The following is a 26,297-nucleotide window of genomic DNA, read 5'->3' as shown; positions in this document are numbered from 1 at the left end:
GTGCCTACACGTGACATTGGGAAAGAAAGGTTGAGAAAAGACACAACTGCTGTGGGCGAACACACCAGGAGAGGGAACGCAGGCAGTGAAGCTGCACTGAAGGACACAGCCAGAGTACGAGAAGATGCAGTTAAACTGACCGTAAGTGCAAGCGAGACATTTCGGCTACTAGCCATCACAAACCTGGTATTTCACAACAGAAACAGATCAGAGTTAAAAAACAATCACCTTATTTTAGGATGAATCTATCTATAAATAGTGACCAACTCTCTTTAGTGACCGATGACAGAACCCGGGGGAATGGCAGGAAGATGTGCCACGGGAGGTTTAAGTTGGACATGAGGAAAAGGTTCTTCACCCAGAGGGTGCTGGACACTGGAACAGGCTCCCCAGGGAGGTGTCACAGCCCCAAGCCTGATGGTGTTCAAGAAGAGACTGGACAATGTCCTCAGACACACGGTGTGAACTGTGGGGTTGTCACATGCAGGGACAGGAGTTGGACTCGATGATCCTTGTGGGTCCCTTCTGACTCAGGACATTCTGTGATTCTATGATAAACAGGACTAGATGACAAGGGACCATCACAATGGGGATCACCACAAAGGTCTGCTGTTACTAAACCAGCCTTATTTGAAGAATGTGGCAGGTATACAAACATGCACACTTGCAGGTGCCTGCAAACACATGTAACAAAAGGTGTTTGTGGGCACCTGTGCTGACATTTTTAAAAGAGCAGTTTAGCCAGAGGACCTTGATAATAATAATAACTCCTGTCTGAGTTATGCAGCTCATTCTCTAGCACATCAGAAGCAGCAAAGGGACTTTCCTTGAAAGTACCAGCAACCAGCATCGGCATGCAGCTCAGGTAAAGGAATGACATCACCCTGTATCTCAAAAGCATTACCTCATCTCCTAATCCAAGGAGTGAGTCACCCAGGCAGTCAGCTGCAAATCTCTTGGCACAGAAAATGTAGGTTACCAGGATGCACTTACACATTCCTCTGATCTGTCAATGTAAATAGCTATTTGTTCAGCTTCACTGGTCAGCAATATGGCACATAATTGTTAAGTGGCTTGTCTTTCAGAAGTAACACTTAAAAAAAGGAAAAAAAAAAAAAAAAACAACACCACATTAACTATCGAGCCCTAAACGAGATGCTGCTCTTTCGCTCATTAAGAGTTGGAAGCTGAAGTTCTCCATTGGCTGAGTGCAGCCCTATCAGCGGCGCTGGCTGCTCAATCTCCAGGCCGACGGGTGAGGTAATGCAGTTTCTAAAAAGCCTTCACAAAAAAAAAAAAAAAAGGCAAAAAAGGCATAACGATCCGAAATGGCATATGCTACCAGGGAATTTGCTGTCTAGACTTTTTACTGGAAAGGAGGGCAGAGCACGCGAGGTTCCGTGGCAGGTTGATCGGTGCAGGAAGCTGTTGATTTATAGCAGTGGCAGAAAAAAACAAACAAACGTGTAAACAGAGATCAAAACAAGCTGAAGTGCTAAAGCTTCCATGAGCTGCTTAACAGTAAGCGTGACAATCGTTTGCCACGGCTAACGCTCTGTATCATATGAAGCAGAAATCAAGCCTGCTCACGTGCGGGCACATCTGAGACAAGTCTGGTGCCAAAACAGTCAATATTATCATTTTCAGATGGGCTGGACTTTCCAATAACTCCGAGGAAATAACTAAGCACAGGTAAAATGTTTTCCTTAGAATAGGAAGTGTTACGTCTTTATGTTTTTCTAACACTTCAGCTTCTGTTTTTCAAATTTTACTCTTATCCTAAACTGCGAGAGCTTCATTGCAGTTACTAATTAATTAAGACTAACCTGTATGATCTTAAATGATAAGGGCACCAATTGTTTTCCTCTGTGTTTATCTCTACAATAGGATCACTGTAACAAACAGGATGAAAGCTAACATCAGGCATGTTGCTAAGAAAGCTACATCTCAGTTAGAACTACGTCTTTTAAGCCCCTTTAAAATTAATCTAGGCAACATATTAAAAGCCACATATTGCAGCTTCACTCTAAAGTGTAGGAACAACAATCTGCACAAACAAATCTGGGAAAGAGAAGGCAATATTTGTATATTCCACATGTTGTGGGTTTGTTTTGTTTTAATTCAGAGGCATACAGGAATACAGGTCCCTGCACAGATACATGGGAAGGAAGTCACAAACCAGTGTAAGAGGTTATTTCTCCTCTTCAGCTTGGATTTCAGGATGTTGATTCACCTGTTTTCCCTTCAGCTACCTGCAGAAATCCTGAAGCACAGGGTACTATGAGGATAACAGCATACTGTTACTAACAGGCAAACCCTAATCAAACAGGAATTCACTGAGATGAAGGGGCCAGCTAGAGCCTAGGAGATATTTTTCTCCAAACTTTCTGCAAGGCTCATAACATCACCTCCTCTTCCTTAAGAGAACAGAGACCCAGGCACTAGTACAATCTTTTGAAAAACAAAAGCTGTTGAGTTAAGCTATTCCAACGCCTAAAGCGCTGGTAAAAGAGCAAAGAGTTCTTCAGAGCATACAGTGCTGTTCAACCAGCCAAGGAAGAAAAATTGACTGCGGAGTCCATGATTTACATCAGTAAAACGACCTTCTAAGACATGTTCAAGGGCAATGAGGAAGCTGAAGGAGGAAATACCAACAGAGGAGGCCGTCGTGTCTAGGCAAACTTTCCTTCTTGTAAATGACACCACTTTCTAATCTCAGCACCACCCCTGTTTACAGAGCACGCACCTGTTCTCAACTACCTCCTGCTGCTGTTAACCAGAGTACATGCTGGGACCATCCTCAAGACCAGGACTGTGAGAAAGGCTGCACTTGGGCATCTGATGGATGAATTGGTATTTTATGCAGCCAGGATTACGTGGCCTTCCTCCTCCAAAGAGATAAGAGCCAGCCTGTGCTCGAGTGGCACATCAGAGACGCCATGGAAATGGGTTTAGTGACACGCTGAAAGGACACGCAGGCTCCACGCAGCATTAGGGGGTGTACATGCGTTTCAAACCTCACGATTTTTACCATCGGGCTGTACAGCTCATCCAGAAACAGAAATTCATGGGATTTATCAAGTGACCCACATTAAGATCCATATGACACAAGTTTTATCTATTACGGCCTTTCTTCTCCTTCCACCATCCCCCACATTCTAGCAGCTGCTAGTTTCTACTGCATTTTTCATTGGTTAGAACAGACTGGGCCAAGTCATAAATGTGATATTCTTTGGCCATGTATTTTGTGTACGATGAGCACACAAAGTGACGCTGTAACTCTGTGCTGGACGAGTACTAGAGAACTCATTTGAAAACATTTTTTCTCTCTCATCAAAGTAACACCTGCAACATCCTTCCAACAGCTTTATTATCTCTGTGGCAATGCTACACTTCAGATCTTAAAATTTGATCAGGTGTAAGCTACCAGAGTCCCAACAAAACTGTGTGTTACACAAATAGCGACAGAACTTGAGCAGCACAGTAGCTTGAGAATTATACTCTCATTTCCAGTGTCAAGGGCACAGTATCTTGTTCGTTTTGAATTTGCCATTGAAAGAATGAGTCCTACTCTGTCCTCTGCCCTCCCTTGAGCAGCCATGCAGGGATACAGAGGAACTGCAGTCTGTTCACTAGACCACTCCGGCTTCAGAAGAAGTTATCAGGTCTCCAATACTGTTTACTGTGCAATCACATAGATCTTTCTTCTGAAGAGGAGCAAACTAAAATATCACTGTTACTTTAATCATAGTCAAACAAGACTTGGGGTTTTGACTACAGAGATGCCATCCTGCTTTGCTGCCATGGTAACAGACTTTTAAAAATTGTTCTCCTTAATAATCAGGAAAAAAAAATGCACGGTGCTTAAAGAAAGACTTTATTTTGACATTATTCCATCCTCCTCTTAACGTGGCAAGTTTTATTAATAAAAGAAAAGACTGCAACAGTCTTCTGGAACTTAAGAGTACTCCATTCTGAGACAAAGCGGAGCTGCTGCTACTGAGCCCATCACTGAGCTCCTTAAAACTAATAGCACATAAGGGAGAAGATTAGTGAAGAAAATGAAAACTACCCAAAACCTTGCCTCTACAGAAACAGGCCCTATACAGAAGCTCATTAACCACCATGTCAAAATTTGTACTGTTCCAGTATTGGGCTGTTTTAAGACGATGTTTTAACCCTTACCACCACCTCCAACACCCCACAAAGCTCTTTTGCAGACCACACAGGTTCCTGTAGCATCACCTGGAAGCTCAGCAAGATGCTTCTCTTCAGAGAAGGGGTAATAGCAGATGCCCATGTCACTGCAGGGGTCCAGGATTTAAGCTGATCTCTGCTGGACCTTGTGTGTTTCCTGCCCTGGTCCTGCCTGGACAGGGTGGGGTTTTTTTAGATAAGGACAGAGTGTCTGTGTGTCTTGAAAAATTAAATCACAGAGCAACTCCCACGGGAAAGCAGAGCCCAGTACAGGAGAACAGAAAGTGGCAAACACACAGTTCTCCTCTTCCAAGGATGCAAAGTAGACTGCACAAAACATGCAGTGGCTCTGACAGAAAGATTAAGAGTTACCTGCATATAGAGAACAAAGTTCAGAAGAAATTCAGCAATGAGATATCAGCAGCTGTGCTGCTACAGGAATCATTTGTTAAACTATCCAAAATGCTTAGTGCTTGAAACAGGCACTTTCTTTTACAGATAAAGATATTGGCTGAAAGTTCCAATCACTTTGGTTTGGGCTGCTGAGTTCCAAATATCTAAGTTATCCATTCCCTGTTCTGAAACACGTATTTGCCTAAGCATTATGAGATTTGATCAATTTTAATATCTGTTAACACTAGAACTGCTTAATGGCAATACAAACATGCAGTGTACCATATGTAATTAAATTACAAGCTGCTATAAAGATAACTAAAGAACAGAGGCAGCAAGCTGATAGGTAAACATCTTTTCCATTATTTGCAACAATACATTTTGACCATGTCTGTGACAGGTGAAAATTGGTGATACACATTAGCTCAGAGTGACACCAAGAAACTTTCCTGGCTTTATTTGAGGCAGAGCATCACTTGTGAGGAGTGGGGTCGAGAGCTCTGATTATCACACAAGCCACAAGATCTCATTTTGTAGCTTCCCACGTGTCTCCTAACAGAAGCTGTCATCCCCCCAAACATCTTACAGTACGAGTTAGAGGACACATGTCAGCACTTTATCAGAGCTTTATCGGTGCTAATGACATCACGTGTCGGCAAGAAAGCAACCAAGCTGTAGTTATCGGAAGTCTTTGGTTTTTTTTAATTGAACAAGACATTGAGCTAAGATCTTTGAAGACCACTTGTCTAAGCAATAGCCCTACTTGTCACCCCAACAAAAATCATGATGCTGCATCACATTAACCACTAACTCAGCTCAGGTGTCTGCCAGCAATTCCCTTTCTCCACAGGTTTACTGCTTCACATTTAAAAGTTTAGTTGCATTTCCCAGAAAAGCACAACTTCCAGCTATCCAAATATTTTCAAACAATCAGTCTTTTGCCAATGACTTTTTGTCCACTAAACATCATTAGAAGTTTGTTTTCAGGAGAACTAGAAATTCTATTTTTCATTTCCCCAAGAAAGCAAAGATCTGTACTCAGAAATCCACAGATCTCTCCAGCAGGTTTCCCAAGCGTGTCACCTCTTTAGGGCTGTGCACACCGTGCATGTTTCCAGCAACAGAAATGAAAAGAACTGCTTGTGCAATCAGGAATGATAATACATCTATGTAGTTAAAGAGCAGTCACATCTATTCTCTTCTTGCAAAACACAGGCTCCACTCCCCTTGATAGCCCTAATAAACCTTCTCTGCTTCAATTGCAATTAGAATTTATCTTCCTTTGAAGTACAATTCTGGACACTCACTTCTTATTCATTATGAGCTTTTCCAGGACCATTTAAGACACTAATATCTCTCTCTCTACCCACAGGCAGCACAGGATCACATTTCTTTCCCCTGCAGAGGAATCGAGATGGCAGCTGATTACCTGTCATAGGTTCCCATAGCACACAGTATTCTCAGTTTTCAACTGATCACCTCTGACCTTCAACAAAACTCTAATTATCATTCCCCGCATCTTGTATTTCATTTAGTACAGTTTAATTCCATTTCTATTATAGAAAACCTATACGATGGAGAACTGGATGCTATCAGAGCATCTGGTGGTCATACATCCTTCTCAGCAGCACACAAAAATAAGGATCAGCTACAGGACACAAGGAAGTGTGCTAGTACACTCTTCCAGACAAATCATACCACCTTACCTGCAAGGCAACAGATTTTCCCCAGATTGGTCACCTCAAAACCAAGTCAATTGATTTACACTGCACCTGCTTGAACAGAGTGGTGATTTGGGGCTTTACATCTGGTCATAACATATCACAGCTAGAAAGTAATTTTACAGCATTAATAGAAATCTTTAAAATTTTATCCTTCACTTCCTTGTGTAAAACTTTGCTTTAGAAAGCTTTACACATGCTCAAAGGCATAACAGCTTAAGGCACAAAGACTCTTCCAAGTGCGAAGCAGGAAAAGATGCTTCTGTTGCTGTTGTGTCCCATGGCAGATGTTTTGAGATGCACAAATACACCAGAAGTTAAGATTAACACTAGTGAGCTGGCCAGACCCATTCATTTTTAAGCAGAATCTAGAGAGAAAGCCATTTTCTCAGAACATTTGTGTAATCTGAAACTAATCTGTGTTTTATCCAGTGACTGTTAGAACAGAATTATACAGGTTTAACAGAAATTCATAATAATCAGCACTGTATTCAACAGCTGCTATAATAACCTTTAAAGTGCGAAGCTGTGGACCAAACAAAAACCTCTTTTTTCGTTTGTTCAGGCTAATCAGATGCTGCTGCAGGGGTGCCTTAAGTGGTGAGTGCGACTTTCCTAAAACCGATGTCACAAGATTTCTCTTTCAAAGAGACAGTTAAATTATTGACCCTCCCCTAACCTCTGGGAGGGCACATAAAAGAATCCAGAAACCACAATTCGAGCCCCCCAGAGGGTGCTTTGACCTCTTGTCTTGCCCTGACCCGCTTCAGTGGGGCTTTTGCAGTTTCTTCTCCACCAAAGCCTAAGAAGCCCAAGGATGAAAGTTAGTGAATTTTTTCTTTGCCTTCAACTCAAATAGTCTTCAGCTGACTTCAGTTTAAACTTCTTTGCATCTCCACATTTCTCTGGAAGAAAAAACGTAATACTGGGCTACTCCACAAAAACACACCACTTTGCGTCAAAAAAAGATCACACAGATGTCTAAGTTTGCTGCAAAACTTATTTTATGTGGCTTTCACAAGAATTTAATATATATACAATGGAATTCAAAGATTCTGAGAGACTTTAGAGGGATAAGGATGTTGACAGATTTTGAGACAGGACATAACCCAATTATTTCATTTTTCCAGGATACAGTGGTGTGTTTACTGTGACTGCTATAAATGTCATCCGTGTGAACTAAAACTCATTTTGTCCCATGATCCCCAATCTCTCTAACAAGGAAATAAGGTGCTTACTTAGGGATTAGTCTGTACCAGTGAAATCATGAGCCAATGCAGTTGCTTTTATCAAGCACATCCCAGCGTAGGCTCTGCCCAGAGCACTGGAACCAGTACGGCAGGAGCTGAGTTCCCTGCAGCACTTCCAACAGTGCAAAGAAAAATCGTGAATATCATTTTAAGCTGTTGCTGCCATCACATATCCCACTTATTTTCTCCTCTTTCAACCATCAGCTACCAGCTTTTTCACTGGCCAGTTATTTTAAAATACAGACACATCCACACTTTTATTTGTCTCATATAATAGCTCCTCATAAAAGAAACACAGAAGCCCATTAGGTAATTTGTTATAGTATAAAGCTATGCAGGTAAGAGGACATGTCACCGTCGTTAGTAAATGACAACAGGCTCGTAATGATGTGCTGTGAACCATTTCCACTGCTTGAGTGGCAGTTTTCTATTTTCACTGTGGTTAAGCATCATTATGAACAGTCCGGAGTCTCCCCAAAGTACTCTCTTCTGCCTAAGTACAGATTATGTATTCACTACAAAGCTAATTTTTAAAGAATAAATTAAAGCATTTTCATTAAAAGCAAGATCCTTTTCCGAAAAGTTGTGATTCAATGACTTTATCCTGAACTTCAACAAGGAATCTTTATATGCAAGTAACAAGAAGTCTTGGAGTTGTAAACATACAGCTTGGGTAGAGAAGGGCTTTTCATTTTAACACAATGGATAGGAAAATAAAGCTTTTAAGTTCCTATGCACAAGGCTGAAATGCAGAGTCTTACCTTCCCAGCACTGGTACCCTGACCACGACTGTTTATGTTGGAGCTTAGAGCTGAGGAATTAATTTTACCATTTTAGTTACCCAGACACACAATTAGTAGTTCAGCAGCCCTTCCTTTCTAATTGATCTGTTCACATGACAAATTATGAACATCTCACTTGTCAGTGTCTTAAGCAGCAGTTTCAAGATCTGAAGTGTTTGACAGAGCTGCTGGAACATTTGAAATTTTACTACCTCACTTTCCTAATTAACACACGAGCTCCAGGCAGCCAAGTTGACATTTTACAGTTAGGCAAAGGAAGTAACTACTGTTCCATTAAACACTGAAAGTTTGAAGACCTAATGTCTGCTCTTAAAACACACTTGGAAACTAAATTGATGCTTTCACACCAGGACCTGGAACTATGGTTCACTGCACTCTCACCCAAGACAGTTAGAATAAACTCCAAACAATAAAGACACAGCAGCACACACTGTCCTCACTCTGAAAGAACACAGATCTTTAACATTGCAAGTGTAACGCAAAGAGTTTCTCATCTGCCATGTCTTGCAAGATGTAGGCGAACAAATTACATAATGATACTGGTTTACAATGAAGATAATAATGTGGTTGCAACCACAGAGACCTTTTTTACCTCAAAAATATTGGAAGAGGAAGAAAAAGCCTCACCAGTTAGTTTGAGAGACCAAAACTGAATATGCCCCGTGCCCAAATCAGAGAGGTAATACTGCAGAAGTGGGGAGATGACAGACTCTGAGACTTTCATTAATATTTTGACCCGAAACAGAATTGTTCCAACAGTTTTAATTAAGTAAATTACTCAAGTAGCATCCAGACTCACTGTGTGAAGTCTTTAGCTGATACTGACAGCAGATGAAACATTTAAATATTTAAACCTTTAAGTGTAGTTTATTTGAAGTATTCATTGCTTTTGTTTCTTGCTAATCTCTGTCTTAACTGCATTTGTTTACATGACAGGAAGTCTGAAGAGGCTGATATTCATAACCTTTAATGGTTTCTAAAAGGCCAGAACAAAGTTTTACTTCCAAAACTAGTTCTCTTGTAGGCTCTGCATCTTCACTGATAAAATCCATTAGTGTCTTTGGCCACAGTTGTAGAAATGCACCAATTTGAAAGCTGGTCTGAAAACTACCTACATGCATAACAAATGCTCCCTAAAAGTGTATTTTTATGATTCTCACAACCTACTAACTTGTAGCCCCAAAAGGGAATTAAATATCGTATGCACAAACCACAGTTTTTGTTGTCTAAGCACCAACCTTTTATTTCTGCAGTCACACCACACTGGAAAAAGATCAAAACTCTGGACAAATCAGTTGAGTGACAAAATCTAGATTTGCAAAACCACTTCTACAGTGTTAAATACTTGCATTCTTGCAATCTTTTTAAAACTGGGCTCACGTCTTAATTTGTACTGAAAAATGAAGTTACTATTTGCACGTATTTAAAATGTGTGTTTCATAACTGATTGTTCTATTTTCACAGTGGTTATTAGAAACAATGCACAGCAACAGAACAATACTTTAAGTATCTAGTATCGAAAACATATGTGAAGGACCACAGTTTATAACTGGCACCTTCCTCTTCACAGTTTTCATATTCTTTTAAATTCTGATGCAGAATATATTTTTAAGAAAGTTCTCCTTTCCTACAGTGTTTTTTCTTAAATATAACAATACATCTTAACCACAAAATGATATCTGAACAAGACTCAAGAAATTGCATCCGTCAATAAAATTCCCTCTCCGAAACAAAGGAACACGAGTTAACATTCACGTTACTTTTGCAATCTGAGATACTCATTACCAGCTCTCACACACTACCACAGCAACAGATCCAGTCTTTCCTTAGACTTCTTTCTACCAAAACAAACGTCATGTAAACCAGACATCAACAAAGAACCAGAAGCAGGATGCTCACACTGCATACCCCCAAATTCAACTTCTCCAACTCATCACGCACGATACAGTACTGGTCATCAAATCCAACCACCCCTATAGTGAAGGACCACGCGCTTTGTCATCACCACAAACTGCCTCTTAGTTGGTACATTTATTCCTCTCAATTCTATGAGAGAATGACTCATGGATCTCACTTCTTCAGTGCAGGAAAAAGAAAAGCAAAAAAACTTCCTTCTAATTTCTAACCTGATGGTGGAAATAGGACCAAACAAGAAATTTAATTCTTTAGATTTCCTTCTTACAGTTCATCAGCAAGAAGTGATGCAACTCTTTTCCACTCAGTAGTTCAGAGTGACCTTCAGGACTCTATTTCATTGCTAGCACATTCTGTTTCATAGGCAGCCCGCTTATCTAGTATTAAAAATAATCTTTTGTTCATTTATTAAGTCACAAGGACTTTTGCTTTGCTTGAGGGACAGGGGAAAAAAAAGCCAACACTTGCCCAAACATACTCTACTAATACAAAGCAGATGATCCTTTCATTTACTTGAAACTCCAAGTAACTTGTTTTTAATCAGCAATTGCATACAATTCCCAAACTCAGTTACATCATCTGATTTGATAGTTATCACATATGTCAATTGCAAGACTAAAATGCTGACACACTCTAGTTTGAAAAGGCAACATGATGTAAGCACTCCAAAAAAAAGTTTGAGAATGGCTATCAAACTTTATCCAAACTAAGTTTGCAGCATTGTTTAATATCTCTCAAGTATGGAGGAAATGTTGCACTCATTTTATTGTAGGAAATTCTGGTTTTACAGATTTAGTCAGGAAAGAGGTTAAGCCTTACCTCTGGTTTACTGAGACTGGATGACACAAGAGAACCCGATCCCACATCCAGATCCCACTGTTTTCTCCCACTGTTTTCTGGATCCAGTGCAGCAATTCGTCCATCCAAAGTGCTGATAATCACTAGAGATCTGCAAGTTGGAAGCATTCACAGTCAAAACTGCAGCCATATGGAGTTTATCTATTAGCTGTTTTCTATATTTAACACAGTGCAACTCCAACTTAAGTCTATATATTTTGCAAACTATCAATTTAACTTGGTTGCTCTACCTAGACCAACAAGAGAGAGAATAGAAAAGTTGAAGTGTCTGCCTGGATATCATGAACTAATTTACATGCTTTAAGACACTTTCAGAGTTCAGTTTCAGGGGAAGATACTTGACTTTTTGTTCCCACATGCAGCTGTTACCGTTTCAACACTGGATGAGATAATCTTTTGAGATATTTAAGTGAACAGCATAGACCCTATTTTTTCTAGCGCCTCCATACTGGTATTTAATACGTCCTTTCAAACCAACCAAAACCTGAAATGATTAAGCCATCAAATCAGTATATAATAAATATCAAATCACAACTAAGTTTTCAATTCCTCTGGATGAATCACTGAAATCCTGGAGATCTGACAAGCCTTAGGATAAAAACAAGACTCAGGTAAGGCACACATGGGACACTGGAAACCAGCTCCAATGTCTGCAAGATAACAAACCATGGAAACTGCCTTACCCAGCTTAGGCTCTAAGTAGCCTGTCTGGGGATGGGTGGCAGTGGCAGGCTAGCTGTCGATTTTTACAGTGCCTGAAGCTCATTGATTTTAGTAAATCTTGTTTCCTACACAGCAGTACAATAGGATAAACATTTCTGATTGGGCGAGGATTCATTAATTTAAAAAAAATAAAAAGACACAAACAAACAAGCAAAACAAAAAAAAATCCAAACAAAGAAACCTGAACAACACTGAAACAGAACACATTTGTGAAGGGTTTTATTTTCCTTGAAGATGGTTTCGCTCTGACCTGAAAAAGCCAGGATGTGTTGGCAGTTTTGGCTTGCGGCAGGCTCACCAAACTTCAAAGGCTGTGGGAGGAGAGCTCCATCACTTTACAGACTGCTCACACTGAGGGGGGCTGGATCTAGTGACCCAGAAGGACCTTTATAGACATTGCTTTCCATGAGAATAAGGAACTGTGCAAATAAACCTGATGGGGAGATTAACTGTTTTGGGTGGAGTTGAAAGGACCAGGATGGGGGGGGGTAACACACGTATATGAATCATTACTTTAAACAATAAGGAACACTAAAATATTGTGTAGAACTGAAGCCAAATATATTAACTTGTTGAAAGTTACCAGTGTAGTAAGCTGACGTTTAGAGAGGAAAGGATGAGGGCTCTAATTTTTCTTTAAACAGGGAAAAACTAAAATCCTGATCTCAAAAATATGTTTGAGGATGGTGACTTATTGCACCACCTGTTGCAAAGGTCAAGAAAAACACTGCATATAGAAGTAACGTACACACTTTCAGAGGACTGTATACTGTACCTTTAATAAATAGAAAATTAAGTACATCTTTAACTTGTACCAAAAGTAACATAGCATCTCCTATGTGAAGGTGGCCAACCATCACATTCCTTCAAAAGCTTCGTCTGAAACACTGTTAGAAAAGAACCAATTGTGCAAATATTTGAACAGTCCAATACATGCGTTTTTATAAGCTAAGTACATATCATTATTCCAACTGTACAGAAACCAAGACCAGGTTAATAATAAACCTGACTGCAGGAGACTCTCTGATCTCAAGCCCCACACAGAAGTGCTCACACACTAACAGCCCTGGACAGGCATTTAACAGAATCTGTTTATTTATGGTAAAACAATGTATCTGAAGCCCTCTAGCATTGCATAAAAATATTATTCCAAGTGGGTCTATTTAAATTTTATGTTGATCCAGCTGACAACTAGATTACAAAAAAAAAGGTAGGAGTGTAGCTAGAACAGAGAGAATTTTGGCAGTAAAACTGTAAAGAAGAAAAAGCCTAAAAATCGTACTGTGAAATGTTTCCTCCCCATTTACTCCCATTGTTTTCCTTTATCTAACTCTTCCCGCTCAATTTCTCCCTGAGGTAACAAATGCTTTATGCCTTTGCATCTTACTTTTCTGTATTATCTTCTCCCATCAGCTGCAAACCTCAACCTTCCCCAAGAGTTTTCTCACTATTTAAGCCTCGCTGCCACCAACCAAGATGGCAGTTTTGGAATCTGTACCTGCACCATCATCTCCATTCACCCAAACTGGGGTGTAACCGCACTTAAGTTTTAAGTTTAGTTGATTAGGAACAGAAGGGAAAAATAATGCCTTCAGAAGGAACCTTTTTACCAACAGCACACACTGAGACACTGGTTTAACCAACTGCTACTGCACACCCTAAAAATTCTCACTTCTCTCACATGCAATGGTACTTTTTTATTAGTCTCCTTGGCCACCAGCTCTATAATGGACTTTGTTTCACAAGCTCCACCTAATGAGCAAACATTTTGATGAGACATAGGAACGGGACTGGCTTGGCTGTACCTAAATCTTGCACGTGGCTACCTTTAGAACTGGTACTAGGTATAAGAAAAGCATTCATTTCTCCCTGCCTTTTTAATGACTAACTCATTTTTAACTAAATTGTAATGTTTCTGGTCCCATCTTCATCTTGCTCTTCAACAATAATCCTGCCTGTCAGAAAAAAAATACCTGTTAAAAATCCTTACTCTTGTAATAAAATCCTTTGTTATTTGCTCTGTTTCTCTATACATTAGCATCTTAATACCTGTTCTGCCCATCTCTGACTGACTCCAGCGAGTTAAAATCCTGTCAGTTGAACTCTAACTGGTATAAAATCTGCAATTGTGCCCTAGACCCATGCTAGAGTTATACACTCATTATCAGATTTTCCTTTTTTCAAGTTTCTTCCCTTTCCCTGTGAGATTCCACTGCTTGCAGCTTTGTGTACCGAGAGTACGAAATGGTGATGAGATCCTCCCATATTTCAGGTAGTCTAATCAAGCACTAGATTAACACATTCTGATAAAAGCAATTTAGACAACCACTTCAAGGAACTATTTCAGAGCTTAAAAACAGGCAAGCAACTTGCTTTTTGTAATCCTTAGTGCTATTGTAAGTTTATTGTAGCATATTATGCCCAATTCTTACAGCAAATTCTTACAAACACCAGTACAATATGGCCACAATTCAAGAATAAAGAGGCATCCTTTCAGCCATCCCTCTGCAACCCTTTGGTGGCTTAAGCATTTAGGACTGAAACTGCAACTCCATTGCATTAAACTGAAACAGCGATATTCTCGACGTGTCCTTGGGACACCTAATTAACAAGTTGCAAGGACAAGGAATTCCTGTGTTGGCTTCTATTTTGGTTAAGCCTGCTAAAACTCTTATTCTCTGCAAAATCATACCTTATCACTGGCTTTATCAACACCACCTCCTGGCTGGGGTAAAGCTTAGGGCCTACCTTAACTGAAGCAAACAGCTTCCAAAAACACTACCAAACTAGACCCCAATTCTGCATACCATCCCCCACAAAACATTATCCAACTTAAGGTCAAATGTAAAAAGGTTAAAAATCACAAATATAATGCCAAGGAGGATAAAGAAAAACAGCATCAAGGGTGCAAATTCCTGAAACAGCGAGACATTAGTGGAAAGTAAATCACAGGCTGTACCAGGGAGTGAATCACATCACACAGATACTAGAGAAGGAAAAACAAAATGAAAACCAACCAAACAAACCCCACACCAACCCCAAACTAGAACTGCAACAGTCTCCACAAGCTTGGACCAGATTAACAAAAATACAGAAAGGAATCACTCCAACCTAGGCAGTTACTTAAATCACAGGATCCATCAACCAGGCATCTGAAAAATTAACATCAATAAAATGACAAAGATGCCTACGTACTTCACCTTGTCTCTAGCTGCTGCTCCAGAACATCATATGAATGAATGAATGGAAGCAATGAAGAGAAGAAAATCCCTTTGGGCCCTTACAGATGGCCAGCAGGACTAAAGCAAGGGGCCAGTAGAACATGGCACATATGAAGATGTCTGTAACCACAGCACCTGGCAGAGACTAAGCCAATACTATATAGTCAGATTTTATTTGCACTTTATCAACATGAAAGTACATCTGGACATACTTCCCTCACCCCGACCATCTACAAACAGCCTCCACAGTTGAAGTTTTCTTACCGTTTCCTGTCTTTTTTCACTCACAGACATAAGTTTGTTACTGAAGTACAGTTATAATGTTCCCCATCGAAGCTGCAGAAAATATCTACTACAAACTTCCACATACATTGACAAAAGGCCAGTCCTGGGCCTTAAAAGCATTGTTGATATCCCATCATGAACACAGTCCACTTTTTGAGATCAGGTGGCCTGAGCAAAGCTCTGTTCTAATCTACAGAAGCAATGGCATCTAATTTACCTACAAACAGAAGAAAAGGGCTAAGGTTGCAAGGGAAAATGTAAACAGGATAGAGGAAGAACACTTACTTAGCTCATCTCTGCACCCTTTCACTGTGCAAAAACTTCATATTTATTAAAATAAGTTGCTTTTGTTAGAAAAACAAAGCAGAACTTATGATCATTTTGATACAACATTTACCATTATTCCTGTTTCGGTTTTAAAACGAAAACAAAACAACTCTAACACCCTCAACCCCCAAAAGACATGGCAAATAAACCTGTTTGCCAAACTTGAACTCTAACCAGCTATTCCAATATCAAAGTCTGCATGTTTGCATGTAAAGAGCACAGGAATTCACTAATCCTCACATCTTCTTCTAGGAAATTAAAAAAATCCTCAAAACTACGATGATCATATTCATTTGCCTACAGCAAAAACAGTTGTTTTATTTTGGTTTTGTTTGGTTGGTTGGTTTGGTTTATATTTTTTCCAGATTATAGTGACCCGTTATATTACATGAATATTTTACGGCTGAAGAACAATTAGCTGAGGTGGGTAGAGATCTCACAAATACAGATAAAAAAAGAAATGCAGACAAATCTGTGGCCAGGCAGACATTCTATTTTTGTTTCATGACAGCAAATCCGTTCCTATGCACTAATCAATTAGAGAACAGCTACATTTAATCTCATGCTTAAATTACTAAATTCAGCATCTTTAGTGTATTTTACTCAGCTCTAGCAGTCAAACAGAAAATTATTTTTTAAATATTTTCAGGACTAAATAAACAAAGGTGTTATTAAAAATTGAATACAGTAGAACTGTCATAAACTAGGTAGGATTTTGATGACCTGATACACAAAAGAATGATCTTGTTGCTAACTGGTGAATAAATTTTCCTCAAAGAAAACAGGATGCCAACTTATCAGCCAGTTTCTTGTTCTAAGTGAATGCTCGTGTATACTAATGAAAAGCTTTGGGGTTTTCATTTTTAGAACAGGTTCTCAAATATAGTAGTCATTTAGTCATGCTCTTCTTCCTTTAAACTCTGGCTGTGGTTTATCACCTCATCTTCCTCAGCCAATTCAGAAACAGACTGGAAACAGCTCAGTAACATTTCTGCACTTGAGTCATTCATTAAAAACTTCCCTTTGCCAAAGCTTCTTACCACATGTAGTTATTAAGTATTTTATTTCCCCTTGTTATATTCTGAAACTTGTTTGGCAATTTGTCTCGCAGGCTTGGTTTCCCTTCAAGCACACACCAGTGTCTGTGTTCAACAGACAATTAAGTAAACAGAAGAACTGCACTTTCTTCAAAAGAAAAAGATGTCAGGGATACTGTGCTCTGAACAACTGTGAGTTGCAGGTGTTTACTCTACAGACACCGCACTTTTGGGTCTCCTTCCCGCAGGCACTGCCACCCGGTAACAAATCTAGGAAGGGATCGAGACCTGGTATTACTAGGGTAAGCAGACTAGCTAGATGTCACATAGCATGACATCCGGAAGCTTATTTGTCTAAGAATTAAGGCAGCCTTTCTCCCTACTAACAACTATAGAAAAGAACAAGTCCCTTGCGGTGGTGAGGTCCCAAAGGGATCCTAGTGATGTGAGGCCCTGAAGTATCCCCAGTGATGGGGAGGTCCCAAAGTGACCCCAGGGACACGGAAGTCCCAAAGCGACCTTTCCTTACTGCCACAGCCTCTCCCTTGGTCCAGCTTGTCCATCACCATAGTGCTATTCCCAGCCCCATTCCAGGACTCATCGCTTCACCCTTCACCTCTCCTCCCACCTTCTAATACTTCCCTGTGTGTCCCTACATTCCAACTCCACACAGCAGCTTGCAGCACCCTTGTTTCTCCATGCACCCCCTTCCCAATTCACCGCTCCCTCTATAAACAACCCACAGCCCAACTCTCCCACCGGCCTCCCCGGCTCTTCCCACTACTGCACGACCCCTTTCCCATGCACCAGTCCCCTCCCCAGCTGCTGATCCCCAGCCTGGGCACTCCATCCCCACCACAGAATCATAGAATGTTAGGGACTGGAAGGGACCTCAAAAGTTCATCCAGTCCAATCCCCCTGCCGGAGCAGGAACACCCAGCTGAGGTTACACAAGAAGGCGTCCAGGTGGATTTTGAATGACTCCAGAGAAGGAGACTCCACAACCCCACTGGGCAGCCTGGTCCACACTCTGGCACCCTCACTGAGAAGAAGTTTCTTTCTATATTTAAGTGGTACCTCTTGTTTGTACCCACTGCCCCTTGGCTGACCACCGGCTGTCACCGAGAAGAGCCTGGCTCCATCCTTGTGACACTCACCCTTTACATATTTATAAACATTAATGAGGTCACCCCTCAGTCTCCTCCAAGCTAAAGAGCCCCAGTTCCCTCAGCCTTTCCTCATACAGGAGATACTCCACTCCATCATCTTTGTTACCCTGCGCTGGACTCTCTCCAGCAGTTCCCTGTCTTTCTTGAACTGAGGGGCCCAGAACCGGACACAATATCGCAGCACCCTCACACACCAACCCTGCTCGCTGCTCCCCTCTCCCCCAGGTCACTGAGCCCCATTCCGGGTACCGGCCCCGGCCAAGTGCCCCTAAACCAAGCGCTGACCCCTCCCCAGCATCTCCACACACTGACATCCCCACCCAGACGGCTGAGACTCCCTCAGCATCCCCAGGAACTGATCCCCCCACCGCATTCCCCTCAGCAGTCCCAGTCCCAGTCACCGACCCGACCCCCCAGCCCACCTGCTGCCGGGCCGGGCCTCTCCGCTCTCCTCAGGCTCCTGCTCGCCGGGTGCCGCGGTGGCCACTCCGGCCTCATCGTCCTCCACCGTCACGTCAGCGGGACCGGCCGGCAAAGCGGCGGGAGCGGCGGCCGCCCCCAAACCGAAAGCGGCCTCCACGGCCGCGGCATCGCCCAGCGGCGGCGGCTCCGGGCCGCCCGCCGTCACCCCGAACAGAACCAGCAACGTGAAGGCGGCCAGAGCGCTGCGGCACCGCGGCCCCCGCATGGAGGGGCCCCGGCTCGCCCGCCGCCGGCCGTTAGGACATGAACGCTGCCGCCACCGCCGCCAACGCCGCCACAGAATGGGCGCCCGCCGCGCGCCGCAGCCCTCCCCGCGGCGCCCCGCCCCGCCGCGCGCCCCGCCCGTTCGCCACGTACCGGCACTCCGCGCGAAACGGCCCCCGGCACCTCCGCCCGCCCCTTCGCGGCGGGCAGGGCGCTCATTGGGCCGGAGCCACGCCGCTCAGGACGTTGGTTCCTTTTGATTGGTGCGGCGGGCGGAGAGGGCGGGAAGGAGCGGTGTTTGTCAACAGAGCTGCCGGGCCAATTGGAGTCACGCCGCTCTCTCCCCTCCCTCTAGCGCTGCCTCGACCAATCGAAAGCGCATGATTCACCGACCTGCTCTGGGATTGGCGGAGCTGGCGCACCACACGTGCTGCTGACTGGCGCGCCGAGCGGTGTAGCCCCGCCCCTTCCCGGCCGGCCCTGAGCCGCCTTGGAGACGTGGCTGTTCCTCCGTGTCGGCAGGGCGGGGCCAGCGGCGCGTACCACCTGGCGCGCGGGATGGGGGGGGAATCAGGAGGAGGACGGGGAATGGACTCGTCTGGCGGGAACGGCGGAGGCCGCTCGGCGCTGGGGCCCGACGTGTGGCCCGGGCGGTGTGAGGGAGAGGCCGGTGGAGTCACAGAATCACAGATTGTTAGGGATTGGAAGGGACCTCAAAAGCTCATCCAGTCCAATCCCCCTGCCACAGAAAGAACACCTAGATGAGGCTACACAGGAAGGTGTACAGGTGGGCCTGAATGTCTCCAGAGTAGGAGACTCCACAACCTCCCTGGGCAGCCTGGTCCAGGCTCTGTCTGCCTCACTGGGAAGAAGTTTCTTTTCATATTTAAGTGGAACCTCTTGTGTTACAGTTTGTACCCATTGCCCCTTGTCTTGTTATTGGTTGTCACTGAGAAGAGCCTGGCTCCATCCTCCTGACACTCACCCTTTATATATTTATAAACATTAATGAGGTCACCCCTCAGTCACCTCTTCTCCTAGCTAAAGAGACTCACTTTCCTCGGCCTCTCCTCATACGGGAGATGCTCCACTCCGTCATTTTCGTTGCTCTGCAGTTCCCCGGAGACAGGAACACGCACACATACAGCCACACCAGCACATACCAGCCTGCCTGAGGTGCCCGTAGCAGCCACCCTGCTCTGGAGGCCGGCGGTGCCTCAGGCATTGCTCCAGGTGTTGCCCCATGTGTTCAGGAACGGGCACGGCAGGATCAGTCACTCCCCTCAGGAGCTTGTTCCCCAGCCCACAGCAGCCCGGGCTGGCCTGGCCTTGGGAGGGTGAGCTTGGCTGGGTAGGTACATACACAACACAGTGACCTGTGGGCCCAGGAGCAGTTGCCAAGCATCACGGCAGCCTTGGAGGCATCTTGTGGTACAAGTCTGATGGGGAGCAGCTGAAGGAACTGGGGGCTGTTCAGCCTGGAGAAAAGGAGGCTGAGGGGAGACCTTATCACTGTCTACAACTACCTGAAAGGACATTGGAGCATGGAGGGTGTTGGTCTCCTCTCCCAAGTAGCAAGTGATGGGACAAGAGGAAATGGCCTCAGGTTGTGCTGGGGGAGGTTTAGATTGGATATTAGGAAACATTTCTTCCCAGAAACAGTTGTCAGGCATTGGAACAGGCTGCCCAGGGCAGTGGTGGAGTCACCATCCCCAGAGGGGTTTAAAAGATGCAGAGGTGAGGTTCCTAGGGACATGGTTCAGTGCTAGAGTTAGGTTATGTTTGGACTCAATGATCATGAGGGTCTCTTCCAACTGAAATGATTTTATGATTCAACTCATGTTTCCTCTACTTATTCACAGATTTTGATCATCAAGCAGGTGGCACCTCTGCATCCTTCCAGGGCCACTTTTCCTCCTTCCAGCAGTTATCGTTATCTCCTTTGCTCTGAGGAGCAGGAGCTGATGCTCTTTCAGCTCCATGCCCCACACTGGCTGCTGTCCACACAACTGTGTGCTTACGGCCTGACAAGGATCCTGCCATGGCTTGTGATACTACTGTGAGTTTTTCTGTGTCAGGTATGTAGCTTATCAAGTTTATCTTCTTTGCAACAGACCAATTCACTTACAAACTCTTGAAGTCTCATTGTGAGGCATTGCCTCCAGCCCTTAAATTACAGTTTTCTGTCCCTCTCCTTTTCCAGTTTTTTTCAGTATTGAATTTCAGAACACAGATATTAGGGTCCTGTGTTATCTGTATACAGGGGTAGGAAAGGCTCTCGTGAATCCCTTGGTGTGCCTCCCCTTGGCATCAGGGCAAAGGCAGACTGTAAGCCATTAGAAAGCACAGAACACAATGCTTTTATTTTCTGTGTACATATACATACCTGAGATATGTGGCTTTGCATCTGTTTTATGAGGCAGTCCCTTTATCTGGACCCAGTTTGCCATGTTTTGAACAAGGGCCCTTGTCATCCTGATCGTACCACTCTGCTGACGTGGATGTCATCCGCAAATTGCATTAGGAGTGATTTTGTATTTACTTCCAAATGACTAATGAAAATATTGATTATGTACATGTGTAGTATAGCACACATTATCCTGGAGGGATCTCATTAGAAGCAGCCTTATTCAGTAATGATTTATAACTGGCTAAAAAAAAATCTATGTGGCCAGTGTTTATGTATGTTTAACTGATGCTTTATTACGCTTTATTTTTCATTAAAATATTGTGCAGTTTAAGTAAAAATCCTTTAAGATGTTTATTACACCTTCCAGAGGGAATTGAATTATTTGTTGTCTTCTTGAAGCGTGAAATGAGATTTCTATTAGACGTCTGACTGGTGTTAGTAATTCTTCAATCTGAGTCACATAGCAACTTTTTTTGATATTTAGCCAGGAGCTGTTCTTACATTTGCACTTACTACATATCGTACAACTGTGCTTTCTAAAGACATATACGAACCTGGTACTTTTTTAGCTTTCCAGAATTTCCCGAGTAGCTGTTTCAGAGCCACAGTCATCCCTGGAAGACAAGAGCATATAATGGACTGAAATTTATCACAACACTGTTAAGCAATCCACCCACATATCTTCTTGCTTCTTTACAAACATAGATCATAAATGTTCAATGAACACTCCTGCATTGTTATTGACATTTTAATCATGTCCATCTAGTAATGGGCCTGTACCATCACAAGGGTTTTCTGGGATTTAGCCTTGCCAGCTATGGATTTCCTTTGATGTACTTCCCTTCCAATAACTGCTGTGCTTCTCATAACTTCTTATTTATACCAACACATTTTATTTCCCGCTTTCCCCATTTTGGCTATTTATTCTTCATTTTTAATCAGTACTAAAACAGGAATTGTCAATGTATTTTCTCTCTTGATTTTGAAATTGTGGCTCTATGATTGCTCAGTGAACTCTTTTTGAGGAGCTTGTCTTTGTAATTTTTAGACTTCTACCTAGATTTTTCTTCCTGTTTGCACTCTATTTTCTTATGAGTTTGAAAAATAGCTCTTTCAAAGCACCAGCTGTATGCAAAGTCAGGGCATGAACACAGCTCCCCAGACAACCACTGAACTGCAATCCAGAGATTATTTTTTTTTTTACTTACTTCATTATATCAAAGTCCGAGTTTACCTCGTGCCACATGTCAAAAGGCTCATGTCATTTTTAGTAACTTAAATGACATTCTATTATTGTATCCATATGGTCTTGTGTTAATATTTGCTTTATTTAGATAACTCCTCACTTTTGAGTGTTTACCCATTCATATGTTTATAAAGAATAATCAAATTCCTTCTGTTTTGGCAGGTAAGCCATGCCAAAGGCTTTTATTCTTACACTTTTGGCTCTGGGCTCCCCTGTTCATCTCACTAGCCCTCCCCTGCACCTGTTCCCATTTAAATTAATCTGTCTTGCATAGCAATGTTTTGAACAGTCATGTTGAAGGGTAACTCTAGTATATTTAAATGTTAAGCTCCATTATAGTTATAAAATGTATAGACAAACTAGTTCTGTGCCATGCGTTTTACAGTAACTTATCTCTCGTCCCACTTGTCGTTCGAAGGACTTAGAGACAGACACGCAGTAACCACAGAACCCCAGCAAGTTTCAGAATGTCGTCATACTTCACAAGTAGACTTGAACTTTTACCTTTGTGATGGTTCATGAAGGTTTATTCCTCTTAAGGCAAAACAATAACAGCCTTGTGCAAGTGTCCCTATGAGTATTACCTCATTTTCTTGTATTTCCTTCCCCTCCTGTGCCCCAGATCAGGTCTTCTAATTGCAGCCTTTTATTTTAAGGCGGCTCTACCAGCTTTTATGAGAGTACACATTTTCTTCTAGACTCCTCCTAGATTCTTTACCACTGAGGCATAAGGAATAACAATCATAATGTAAAATCTTTTAGTTTTCTGTTTTGGAAACATTTCTCTAAGGTATGCACAATGTTATTCACAAGTCCTTAAGACAAACATGGCAATACAGCCGTATATTTTTTCTCTGTTAAAAATTTGTGCCAACAAAACCAAAACTTCCTGCTTTTTGCAAAGCATGACTCACATTCTCCATTCTGTTTTGACTGACTGACATAAGAGATCTATTTCAATCATATGACAATAACTTTAAATCTGACCAGCCGTTTATGCAGAAATCAAAGCCTGTTCTTGCAGAATGGATGGGTGTTAATAGGAATGGTGTTGTATGTAACTTCACTGAAGACCTGCCTGCTTTGCTTGAATAACTTGCTGTCAGCACAGCAAGGAGCAGCAGCAAACACCCAGTGTTGCCACCTCGTGGCTGCCCTATACTGAGGGCCATTCATAGTCCCCTGCAAAATAATAATTTCATAGAATCATAGAATGGTTTGGGTTGTAAGGGACGTTCAAAGCTCATCCAGTGCCACCCCTGCCATGAGCAGGGACATCTTCACCCAGATCAGGTTGCTCAGACCCCTGTCCAGCCTGGCCTGGGATGTCTCCAGGGATGGGGCATCCACCACCTCTCTGGGAAACCTGGGACAGCATTTCACCACCCTCAGTGTAAAAAATTTCTTCTTCATGTCTGGTCTGAATCTCCCCTCCTTTACTTTAAAACCATCACCCCTTGTCCTATCACAACAGACCCTGCTAAAAAGTCTGTCCCCATCTTTCTTACTGGCCCCTTTTAAGCACTGAAAGGCCACAATAGGGTCTCCCTGTAGCCTTCTCTTCTCCAGCTGAACACCCCAACTCTCTCAGCCTGTCCTCCCAGCAGAGCTGTTCCAGCCTCAGATCATTTCTGTGGCTCCTCTGGCCCCTCTCGAACAGGTTCATGTCTCTCCTGTGCTGAGGACCCCAGATCTGGACACAGGACTCCAGGTGGGGTCTCACCAGAGTGGAGCAGAGGGGTAGAATCACCTCCCTCCACCTGCTGGCCACACTGCTTTTGATACAGCCCAAAATATGACTGGCTTTCTGGGCTGCAAGTGCACATTGCCGGCTAATGTCCAATTTTGCATCCACCAGTACCCCCTCCCCCAGGAGAATTCAGACCATCAAAATCCCGCATATATTGTAATCCGTATACTAGAGTTCCTGCTGATGTCTTTTCACAAGCAAAACAAATCGAAGCAATTCTTCATCCAACAGATCAAACCAAAGACAAGCAGTGAGGTTGGTGTTGTTGACAAGATAACAAATTAGGTAGGAAGAATGTCATTGCTGGGACATGACAGTCTTGGAGAGCCACTGCCAACCAGAAAGAGAGTTCATCTGGAAAGATGAATCAGAAATGCTCAATCTTCCACTTGGTTTCTCCAGTGTATTGGTGAAATTTTACCTTGATATGTCTGCTTGTTTTTCAGCTCTTTCATGCCTTATCAAATGAGAGAGACCTACAGTTCATTGGATAAACCCATCTGACACCCACAGTGCCTTCACTGGGATTTCACTCAGGTTAGCATACACTTTTGCAACAGGTTTAAGCTGGGCTAAGTCTGCCACAGAAGATGTTCCTACAGCTTTCCTGCTCCCAGCTGACTGATCTTGCTGCCTTCCCCAGGAAAGGTCAAGGAAAACTAACTTTGACTTTGTTGATTGCTTTAACTTTTGGAAATAAACAGCTGTCAACACATGGAAGTAGCAGGAAAACTTGGTAAGCAATGAACTGTAGGGTGCAAATGCTTCTTTTTGAGGGCAGTCCTTAGACCAGAACAGCTTAAGCCAGTTACAAAACTCCCCTTCAGAGAGATATTACAAGCTTGGCTGAGCCAGTTCAACCTCACTCACCTGGCAAGAAGAAACTGCTTTTTTTTTGTGTCTGCATGGCAAAGTGAATCAGCATGGGGTCAGAGGAATGCCAGAGCCGGCATAAACTCCGTCCCGAGCCTGAGAGGGGATGGTGGGTGAAGAGAGTAAAGAGCAGGATCTTCCCTTTTTGTCAACAGCAAGCCGTTATCTCGGCTACCGTGTAATTTCCTAACATGTAATTTCAGCTTCAGATGCAGAATTCAGCACCCAGAATCATGCAGCCACCCGTGCCAGCCTGATGGCCTGAGCTACTCCGCTCATCAGCGTGGCATTTTGCTGGAGTTAACACCTTGCCGTTGACACACTGTTCGACAAGCAAAATGTCTGTTGAAACAAAGCAGGTTCAAACACCTCCCTCTCTACCGGAGGAGAGGGGAAGAGAGCTGGCTGCCAGAGAGGCTTTGACATGGGGCAAACACAGGCTTGCGCAAAAGGACTTTGAGCCGTTTGCAAACAGAGCTGGTTGTCACTGAAACGTGAAGAAAATCCATTTCTAAAATGTCCAACGCTGCCTTTTTGTGTACAGCCAGAGCTCAGCACACCATAAATGAAAGATTTTCTTGCCTTCACTGGGACTCTCCAGCAGATTCAGACAAATCGCTGACAGAAAGTCCCGTTATCTACAAGTGGAAATGTTCGCGTTCCTCCAGGCGTGTGCACCGCATGATGTGTTTTCAAGCCAAAGCCACCAGCCGTTGCTGTGAGGATACAAACATGTTTATCGCCCCATAATTAACTTCTGGACTAAAGCTCCACATTCTGGTGAGATTTGAGAGATGCTCATGTGTAAGTTTGGGCTTCCTGAATCAGTGTAAAACCCCAATAACTGTTTTTCATTTCAGGCAGCAAACATTTAGGATGCTGAATGGAATAACCCCAAACCCAGTCAGCTGTTCCTTCAGTTCAACCATTAATGCATCGAGGAACAACACAGTGCTTAGGTGTGATTCTTTCCAAAATATATATCCCACTAGATGTGCGTATTTACACTTTAAACTGTGTAACTTGCAGGAAGGATCATTGCCAGCCAGCAGAAAACACCGCACAACTGTATAGCAATCACGTGCTGCTCTCAATAGCAAGTCACCTGCTCAGTAGAGAAAGGTGAGACCTTACCAGGCTGAGATAAGCCTGGGCAGTGAAAATCCAGGCTTTGTTGAAATAGCACCCCATTGTTCAAAGACCCATGTGCTGACCCAGGGAAAACAAAAGGAAACGTTTCTAGCCCTTAAAAATCACAGCGGAATCACAGAGGTTGGCAACAAAACAAATCAGTCATGCACGGGATTTTAAAAAATGACCAACAGCAGCTTTTCTGTTGTGCAAATAAAGTATATTCTGTACACATTGTGGTCTGACCCTGTAGTGAGTAGTATGGGGTAAATACCCACAATTCTCATCCTTCTTGGTGAGAC

At 43.0% G+C, this 26,297-nt stretch overlaps 1 protein-coding gene and 1 long non-coding RNA gene across 3 annotated transcripts in view; one reads left to right on the top strand and one right to left on the bottom strand.

Moving 5' to 3' along the window:
• EIF2AK3 (eukaryotic translation initiation factor 2 alpha kinase 3) overlaps positions 1–18,763 on the bottom strand; it is a 44,329-nt gene extending 25,566 nt beyond the window's left edge. The window contains exons 1-2 of one of the 2 annotated variants that reach the window (XM_071808453.1): positions 18,739–18,763; positions 11,098–11,227 (exon numbers count right to left, since the gene is read on the bottom strand). Coding sequence is in view for 1 of the 2 variants with exons in the window: in XM_065837722.2 (XP_065693794.1) it covers positions 11,098–11,227; positions 18,321–18,586 (396 nt within the window). In the remaining variant the exon portion in view is untranslated. Of the gene's footprint in view, positions 1–11,097; positions 11,228–18,320; positions 18,664–18,738 lie in introns of those variants that run through there. The other variant, XM_065837722.2, reaches the window with a different exon arrangement.
• Positions 18,764–19,303: 540 nt separating this feature from the next.
• Positions 19,304–24,531, top strand: LOC139827891 (uncharacterized). The gene is made up of 3 exons (XR_011739014.1): positions 19,304–19,372; positions 20,448–20,663; positions 24,438–24,531. It is a non-coding gene; the product is annotated as an uncharacterized lncRNA (long non-coding RNA).
• Positions 24,532–26,297: the final 1,766 nt, after the last annotated feature.

The sequence above is a fragment of the Patagioenas fasciata genome, chromosome 4 (genome assembly GCF_037038585.1).
Source record: "Patagioenas fasciata isolate bPatFas1 chromosome 4, bPatFas1.hap1, whole genome shotgun sequence".
Lineage (NCBI taxonomy): Eukaryota > Metazoa > Chordata > Aves > Columbiformes > Columbidae > Patagioenas > Patagioenas fasciata.
This window is presented reverse-complemented; position numbering and strand designations above follow the sequence as displayed.